We start from the raw sequence: 9,471 nt of genomic DNA, 5'->3' as shown, positions 1-9,471 counted from the left end.
TTCGGAGAGGGGCGGCATACAAATCCAAATAATTAATAAATAAATAATAAATAAATAAATACCAGGTTCTGAAGTAGAAAAGTTTGTAAGTAGAAGCAATTTTCCCCATAGGAATCAAGGTAAACGCAAATAATGTGTGCAAACCCAATAGGAAAGAAATAAAAGCTCAGAATTTGGGTGGGAGGAGGAGGAGGAAGAAGAGGAAGAGGACAGTTGCTGCTGAAGGAAGAAGACGAGGTGAGGGGAATCAAAAAAATCCAAAACTTTAAGGCTTTAAAAAAAAAAGAGGGACTCTGAGGTGGTGAGGAGGAGCACGCGTCTCCCATACATTGCGCCAGAGAGAGAAACCTAGGGGGAATGGCAGGAAGCTGGCTGGGCCTTCGTGCTGCTCTCAAATTTCCTGGGAAATTTTTCCCCGCTCGGGTTCTTAAGAAGAAAATGGTCCTTAAGAAGAGGCAAAAAAATCTTGAACACCTGTTTCTTATCTAGAAAAGTTCTTAAGTAGAGGCGTTCTTAGGTAGAGGTACCACTATTTATACCTGTCATCATGTACATGTTTTGACAAATAAAATAAAACCATGTCCTTTAAACAATAAATTTAGGGGGGAAATCCCTCCCCCCGTTTTTGTATGTTGGTCTTGTAGATATGTATGTTTTGTATTTTGTACATTGGTTTTTTTTAATTCAATAAAAATCATTTAAAAAAATAAAATAAATTTAGGGCTCAGCAGGTATCTAATCTTGGTAAGCCAAGTAGCATCACATTTCACTAGGCTCACTTGCAAAATTCGGTTGCTAGAAGTGAAAAATGATTTGATAGCATTTATACAATGAAAACATCTTGCAAATGCCTTAGGTAGAGACGGGACAAGACTGTTTTTCTGCCGCTATCAGGAGATGGCAGTCAGGGAACACCTGTGCCTGAAACGTGCCTAATACAGGAGTTAAAACCATCGAGTACCGAATTGCTAGAAAAGATCAGAGGAGAGACACAGGACTTCCTCTTCCGGAAGACTCAGGGGAGGGAGGTGGGTGCAGAGCGGCTTTTGGGCTCTTCCGAGGATCGAATCAGCAGCTGGAAGGTGAGTTGAGGGCAGGCGGGGGGAGAGTCCGGGAGCAAGTCGGGCTGTTTGGTTCCCTCCACGGCCTGGAAGCAGAGAAGCAACAGGGCTGAAGCGTGTCAGCTGCTGGTGCTGCAGGTTCCTCCTCTGCCCAAATTTAATCCCACTGGTGCTGCACGCTGTGAAACTGGTGGCTGCAATTTTCTGCTGGTGGGAAGATTGAAAAAGTCTCAAGTTAAGGTTGATTCTCTGGGAATGGCTTCCCTCCAGAGGTTGTGGGTGCTCCATCACTGGGGGTTGTGAGAGAGTTGGGAGGGACCTTGGGGGTCTTCTATTCCGACCCCTGTGCAAGCAGGAGACCAAATACCATTTAATTGTTCTCATTGTCAGGAAAATTCTACTTAGTTGTAGGCTGCTTCTCTCCTGGGTTAGTTTCCATCCGCTGCTTCTTGTCTTGCCTTCTGGTGCATTGCAAAATAAGTTGACCGCTTTCTTCTTGACCCCTCAAGTGTTGGAAGATGGCTACCATTTCATACCTAGTCCTTCCTTTCACTGGACTAGACAAACCCAATTCCTGCGACCCTTCTTCATATCTTTTAGCCTCCAGCGCCCTAATCATCCCTACTTCTGTTCTCTTCTCTCTTTATACAGTCTCTACTACTCCCACTCCTTTTTAATATATATATTGTGGCAATCAAAACTAGTTACAGTAATCTTAAGTGTGATCTTACTAAAGCATTTGAAAAAATGAGAATATTTTAAATTGATTATTTATGTTAATTGGATTTAGATTTTATGTACTGTGTTTTTTACTCAAATGTGAGTTTTTCTTGGCTAAGTGTACAGCATACTTTTTTTCTCTATTTAATTTCATTTTGTTGGAAAGGGCCCAGTGTTGAAATCTGTAGAGAGTCAAATCCAAACCCCACAAGGAAATTCTGATCACAGTCCAAAAACACAATCCACAGTTCAAAATATAGGATCCAGCAAAGCTTGTTCTTGCTCTCGCACACTTTTACCCGGCATCTGGTTAATAATAATAATTAATAATAATTTATTAGATTTGTATGCCGCCCCTCTCCGAAGACTCGGGGCGGCTCACAACAAGCGATAAAACAATATTGTACAGGCACAAATCTAATATTAAGAAAAAAACTAAAAACCTTCACTCTTCATCTTCTTCCTCTGCAACTCCAGTGGAGTTGCTTCCTCTCAACAGTCTGTGCCTCCCTCCAGTCTGCTCTCTTCTCTAAAAAGACTTTATGGATTTGTGAATTAATTTAAAAATTGTGAACTTTGTGAATTGTGAACACTTAGAATTAACAATGGTGGGAAATAAAGATGAAGAAAAAGAAGAAGATTACAAAGATCAAAAGAATTGAAGAGAAAAAACGATAGATGAATACACTGAGATTTACAGTGACAAGAAAAATGAAAAGGATCTTGAAAATAAAAGACAGATTGATGATTATATTGGGATTTATAATGATTGCACCGGGATTGACAGTGACAAGAAATATGAGTGACAGAGACCGGGGGGGGGGGTATAGTGTGAAGAGACTAAGAGGGATTGAGAATATACCTACCTATTCCTAATGGGCTTGCAAGTATTATTTGCTTTTACATTGATTCCTGTGGGAAACATTATTTCATCTTACAAACTTTTCTACTTACGAACCTCGTCACGGAATGAATTAAGTTCGTAAGATAATAATAATTATCTACCAAACTCTTGTCGTTTTTGGTTTGTAGTTATAACTTCCTCTCCTCCTACTCTCACTAGGTCTCAGATCCCAGCCAGGAGCTCTTGCCCTGGCCTCTGTGAACTGGAACTGCACATTGAGAAAGTTCTCACATTGAGAAGTGTTTCTGTACCGTACAAGGTTTGTTTCTGTAAAGGGACCAGCCGAGAGATACACAGAGCTGCTAAACTCCAGTACAGGTAAGACGCCCATCTGACGCCAAACCCCTCGCTCCCCTGCCCTGCCCTACCCCAGCTGACCTGCCTCCCCCAAATTGAGCCCCACCACGAGACAGGCCCCTGTCTTATCTTCAGGGAAGCATGATTATATAATTATAATTATATAACAATTATATAGTCTACAGTTATACAGTGATCCCCCGTTTATTGCGTCCCCAACCATTGCGAACAGGGTACTTCGCTATTTTTCAACCCGGAAGTCAAAAATACCATCTACGCATGCGTGCCGGGCACGCATGCGTAGATGGCAGCGGCTTCCCTGGGTCTTCCCCCTCTTGCTGGCGTCAGCGAGGAGTTTCCCCACCGCCCACGCAAACTCCTCGCTGCCGCCCGCCCTTCGCCCGCCCACGCCGTTCATTCTCGCCGCTTTTGAGCTGAGTCCGGGAGCGAATTCGCTTCCGGACTCAGCTCAAAACCGCCGATAGCAAGCGGCAAGGAACGGCTTGTCTCGGCGCTTTCGAGCTGTCAGCTCGAAAGCGCCGAGAGAAGCCGTTCCTTGCCGCTTGGTATCGCCGGTTTTGAGCTGAATCCGGAAGCGAATTCGCTTCTGGATTCAGCTCAAAACCGCCGATAGCAAGCGGCAAGGAACGGCTTGTCTCGGCGCTTTCGAGCTGTCAGCTCGAAAGCGCCGAGAGAAGCCGTTCCTTGCCGCTTGGTATCGCCGGTTTTGAGCTGAATCCGGAAGCGAATTCGCTTCCGGATTCAGCTCAAAAGCGCCGAGAGCCAGCGCCCCCGGACCCCCAACCCGGGTTTGGGGGGCTGCTAGGAAGCCCTCCATGCCGGCGGCAAACAGCCGCCCCGCCCCCGATCTTCGGCTCCTCGCTAGCGCTGTGGGAGTAAAAACACCGTCTGCACATGCGCAGACGGTGTTTTTACTTCCGCATCGCTACTTCGCGAAAACCCGCTCGTTGCGGGGGCTCCTGGAACGGAACCCTCGCAACGAGCGGGGGATCACTGTATAATCTATCCCCAGCATTTCAAGATACATTTGATGATAGTCCTTTGCATTGCTAAGAATTCTTGTTTGACCCAATTAAACAACTGAATTTGAATGGATATTTATTTATTTATTTATTTATTTATATATTTATTTATTATTTGGATTTGTATGCCGCCCCTCTCCGAAGACTCGGGGCGGCACACAGCAAGCAGTACAAATCATAAATAATCCAATCAGTTAAAATATTTAAAGCTTTAAAAAAACCCATATACTAACAGACACACACACAAGCATACCATGTATAAATCAAACATGCCCAGGGGGAGATGACTCAATTCCCCCATGCCTGACCGGAAAGGTGGGGTTTGAGGAGCTTACGGAAGGCAGGAAGAGTAGAGGCAGTTCTAATCTTCGGGGGGAGTTGGTTCCAGAGAGCCGGTGCCGCCACAGAGAAGGCTCTTCCCCTGGGGTCCGCCAACTGACATTATTTAGTTGACGGGACCCGGAGAAGGCCCACTCTGTGGGACCTAATCGGTCGCTGGGATTCGTGCGGCAGGAGGCGGTCTTGGAGATATACTGGCCCAATGCCATGAAGGGCTTTAAAGGTCATAACCAACACTTTGAATTGTGACCGGAAATTGATTGGCAGCCAATGCAGACTGCGGAGTGATGGTGAAACATGGGCATACCTAGGTAAGCCCATGACTGCTCTCGCAGCTGCGTTCTGCACGATCTGAAGTTTCCGAACACTTTTCAAAGGTAGCCCCATGTAGAGAGCATTACAGTAGTCGAACCTCGAGGTGTTGAGGGCATGAGTGACTGTGAGCAATGAGTCCCGGTCCAGATAGGGCTGCAACTGGTGCACCAGGCGAACCTGGGCAAACACCCCCCTCGCCACAGCTGAGAGATGGTTTTCTAATGTGAGCTGTGGATCGAGGAGGACGCCCAAGTTGCGAACCCTCTCTGAGGGGGTCAGTAATCCCCCCCCCCAGGGTAATGGACGGACAGATGGGATTGTCCTTGAGAGGCAAAACCCACAGCCACTCCGTCTTATCCGGGTTGAGTTTGAGTCTGTTGACACCCATCCAGGGCCCAACAGCCTCCAGGCACCGGCACATCACTTCCACCGCTTCGTTGACTGGGCATGGGGTGGAGATGTAAAGCTGGGTATCATCAGCATATTGATGATACCTCACCCCATGTCCTTGGATGATCTCACCCAGCGGTTTCATGTAGATGTTAAATAGCAGGAGGGAGAGGACCGACCCCTGAGGCACCCCACAAGGGAGAGACCTCGAAGCCGACCTCTGACCCCCCACTAACACCGACTGCGACCGGCCAGAGAGGTAGGAGGAGAACCACTGGAGAACAGTGCCTCCCACTCCCAATCCCCCCAGCCGGTGCAGAAGGATACCATGGTCGATGGTATCGAAAGCCGCTGAAAGGTCGAGGAGCACCAGGACAGAGAATATACAGTATATATAGTATATATATATGTTTTCGTAGATTTTCACGGGTATATGTATGTAGATTGTTCTGAGTTCGGGTTTTGCCCCGTGTAATATTTTGCATGTCTATGCGACGTTTCGGTGAAATCACCTTCACCATAATCAGGCTGAAGTTGTAAGCTTCGTGCTGCTGTAGATATAGATAAACTATATCTACAGCAGCACGAAGCTTACAACGTCAGCCTGATGAAGGTGAAGGTGATTTCACCGAAACGTCGCATAGACATGCAAAATATTACATGGGGCAAAACCCGAACTCAGAACAATCTACATATGTGTGTGTGTGTGTGTGTGTGTGTGTGTGTGTGTATATAATTTTTTCACATCATCTCTAATTATTTTATAAACAATTAAAGTTCTATTTTTCTTTGAATCTTACAGACAAAGAGGATGGCAATAAGACCACTTGGGACAATTGAAATAAAAAGCAACATTGAAAAGGGAAGAAGATCAAGCAAAAAATGAAAATATTTTCCATTTCTTTTGGAAAACCATACAATTCTCCTCCTCTTCCAGCAGCTGTTAGACAATAGAGAGAAAATCAAGAAAGATTTCAAGCTCGAATATGCAGATTATGCAGAACTCAAAGATAGGTTACATGAAAAGTCAATCAGCAAAAAAGGGAGATATCTGGAAGTCAGTTGAGATGAAAAGGTCAACAGTAAAGCCATGTAGAGCAGACAGGAATGCAGACCTCTCCCTGTGAAGAAGAAAATGGCTTGAATGAAAGCACCACTAAACAAGGCATTGTCCATATTTTTGATGAACTTAGCTGTGGAAAAGCAACATAGGTTTGCCTGTTGTGGGAAAAGAAGAGATTGCAAATCACAGCTGTTTCTGCAATGAGGAGCTAGACAGGAGAAAATCCATGCACACTATCTCAATGTAGCAAAAACTGTTCAGAACAGCTCCCTTGTTATTTACGGAAGCAAAAACACAAGAAGGAAGCCACAAAAGTACTCCCAATGTGCTTAGTGCTTTAGTGAGCATGGCAACATGGTGGTATACCAGAAGACACACATGAGGGAGAAAACATGACTGTGTAGATTGTGTGAATATTCATTAGAAATTCTCAGGTCATGAGATACTACAGGATGCACACACAGGAATAACACCATATCAACATCATTTCTATGAGACACGTTTTAAAGAAGGAATTCCAGTCTGGTTAAGCACCCAAGACTCACACAGAAGAGAAAATATTTGAATGTGCTGACTAAAAAATTCAGTCACAATTGCAGTCATGAAACACCAGAGGACTCACACAGGAGAGAAACGCTTTGAATGTCCTGACTGTGGGAAAGCTTTTAGTGCAAATTCCAACCTGGTGCAACACCAGAGAATTCACACAGGAGAGAAACCCTTTGGATGTCTTGACTGTGGGAAAAGCTTTAGTCATAGTTGCCACCTGGTGACACACCAGAGGACTCACACAGGGGAGAAACCCTTTGAATGTCCTGACTGTGGGAAAGGTTTTAGTCAGAGTTGCCACCTGGTGACACACCAGAGGACTCACACAGGAGAGAAACCTTTTGAATGTCCTGACTGTGGGAAAAGTTTTACTCATAATTCCAGCCTGGTGAGACACCAGAGGACTCACACAGGAGACAAACCCTTTGAATGTCCTGATTGTGGGAAAGGTTTTAGTCAGAGTTCCCACCTGGTGAAACACAAGAGAACTCATACAGAAGAGAAACCCTTTGAATGCCTTATCTGTGGAAAATACTTTAGTGATAATTCCTGCTTGATTCAACACCAGAGGACTCACACAGGAGAGAAACCCTTTGAATGTTCTGATTGTGGGAAAAATTTTAATCATAATTCCAGCCTGGTAAAACACAAGAGAACTCACACAGGAGAGAACCCCTTTGAATGCCCTGACTGTGGGAAAGGTTTTAGTCAGAATTTCAGCCTGGTGAGACACCAGAGGACTCACACAGGAGAGAAACCCTTTGAATGCCCTGACTGTGGGAAAGGTTTTAGTCAGAATTTCAGCCTGGTGAGACACCAGAGGACTCACACAGGAGAGAAACCCTTTGAATGTCCTGATTGTGGGAAAGGTTTTAGTCAGAGTTCCCACCTGGTGAAACACAAGAGAAATCATACAGAAGAGAAACCCTTTGAATGCCTTATATGTGGAAATTTTTTTAGTGATAATTCCCGCTTGATTCAACACCAGAGGACTCACACAGGAGAGAAACGCTTTGAATGCCTTGACTGTGGGAAAAGATTTAATCAGAATTCCAGTCTGGTGACACACCAGAGGACTCACACAGGAGAGAAACCCTTTGAATGTCCTGACTGTGGGAAAAGTTTTAGTCATAGTTCCAACTTGGTACAACACCAGAGGACTCATACAGGAGAGAAACACTTTGAATGTCCTGACTGTGGGAAAAGTTTTAGTCAGAGTTCCCACCTGGTGACACACCAGAGGACTCACACAGGAGAGAAACCTTTTGAATGTTCTGACTGTGGGAAAGGTTTTAGTCGGAGTTCCAACCTGGTGAAACACAAGAGAACTCATACAGGAGAGAAACCCTTTGAATGCCTTATCTGTGGAAAATGTTTTAGTGATAATTCCCACTTGATTCAACACCAGAGGACTCACAAAGGAGAGAAACCTTTTGAATGTCCTAACTGTGGGAAAAGTTTTACTCATAATTCCAGCCTGGTGATACACCAGAGGACTCACACAGGGGACAAACCCTTTGAATGTCCTGATTGTGGGAAAGGTTTTAGTCAGAGTTCTCACCTGGTGAAACACAAGAGGACTCATACAGAAGAGAAACCCTTTGAATGCCTTATCTGTGGAAAATATTTTAGTGATAATTCCTGCTTGATTCAACACCAGAGGACTCACACAGGAGAGAAACCCTTTGAATGTCCTGATTGTGGGAAAGGTTTTAGTCAGAGTTCCCACCTGGTGAGACACCAGAGGACACACACAGGAGAGAAACCCTTTGAATGTCTTGATTGTGGGAAAGGTTTTAGTCAGAGTTGCCACCTGGTGAAACACAAGAGAACTCATACAGAAGAGAAACCCTTTGAATGCCTTATCTGTGGAAAATATTTTAGTGATAATTCCTGCTTGATTCAACACCAGAGGACTCACACAGGAGAGAAACCGTTTGAATGCCCTGACTGTGGGAAAGGTTTTAGTCAGAATTCCAGCCTGGTGAAACACCAGAGGACTCACACAGGAGAGAAACCCTTTGAATGCCCTGACTGTGGGAAAGGTTTTAGTCAGAATTCCAGCCTGGTGAAACACCAGAGGACTCACACAGGAGAGAAACCTTTTGAATGTCCTGACTGTCGGAAAGGTTTTAGTCAGAGTTCCAACTTGGTACAACACCAGAGGACTCACACAGGAGAGAAACCCTTTGATTGCCCTGACTGTGGGAAAGGTTTTAGTCAGAATTCCAGCCTGGTGAAACACCAGAGGACTCATACAGGAAAGAGAGCGAAGTATTAGGGAAGAAGTTAAGAAGGAGAGAGAGATATATAAGGAAGGGAGTAACATGAAATATAGAAGGAAAACCGATGGGAGATAAAAGTAACAGTGCCAGTTTATGATATTTGTTTGATATATTGGAAAAATGTTTGTTATATGTTAATGTGGTATATGTATAAATGTAAAGTTTGTGAAAAAATTAAAAAATAATAAAAATAATGAATGTTCTATCTGTGGGAAAGATTTCAGTCATAATTGCAACCTTGTGGTACCCCAGAGGATTCACACAGGAAAGAAACCATGTTGATGTCCTTTTTGTGGGAAAGGTTTTAGTTATAATTCCAGCCTGGTGAGACACCAGCAGACTCACACCATTGAGAAATATTTGAAATGTCCAAACTCCAATCATAAATCATCCTTTATTGCACACAAGAAAATTCACATCAGGTAACATTTCAGGAGTTTAGAGAAGTCCTGAATTTCTTTTGTGATCTCCCACTGAAAATGTAGGTGAGAAATTGATTGTTCGA

At 44.3% G+C, this 9,471-nt stretch overlaps 1 protein-coding gene across 3 annotated transcripts; it reads left to right on the top strand.

Moving 5' to 3' along the window:
• The first annotated feature begins 1,029 nt into the window (after positions 1-1,029).
• Positions 1,030-9,157, top strand: LOC139159905 (zinc finger protein 850-like). Of its 3 annotated transcripts, XM_070737357.1 has the most exons (3): positions 1,030-1,082; positions 2,845-3,003; positions 5,872-9,157. In XM_070737357.1, the coding sequence occupies exon 3, from the start codon at positions 6,734-6,736 to the stop codon at positions 8,960-8,962; it is 2,229 nt and encodes a 742-aa protein (XP_070593458.1). In that variant the 5' UTR covers positions 1,030-1,082; positions 2,845-3,003; positions 5,872-6,733; the 3' UTR covers positions 8,963-9,157. The 3 variants fall into 3 exon arrangements, with proteins under 3 accessions (XP_070593458.1, XP_070593460.1, XP_070593459.1); XM_070737359.1 differs by lacking the exon at positions 2,845-3,003 and having other exon boundaries at positions 1,034-1,082; XM_070737358.1 differs by lacking the exon at positions 1,030-1,082 and having other exon boundaries at positions 2,821-3,003.
• The last annotated feature ends 314 nt before the right edge of the window (positions 9,158-9,471 follow it).

Source organism: Erythrolamprus reginae, chromosome 2 (assembly GCF_031021105.1).
Source record: "Erythrolamprus reginae isolate rEryReg1 chromosome 2, rEryReg1.hap1, whole genome shotgun sequence".
Lineage (NCBI taxonomy): Eukaryota > Metazoa > Chordata > Lepidosauria > Squamata > Dipsadidae > Erythrolamprus > Erythrolamprus reginae.
The sequence above is the reverse complement of the archived record's forward strand: the minus strand, read 5'-3'. Positions and strand labels throughout refer to the sequence as shown.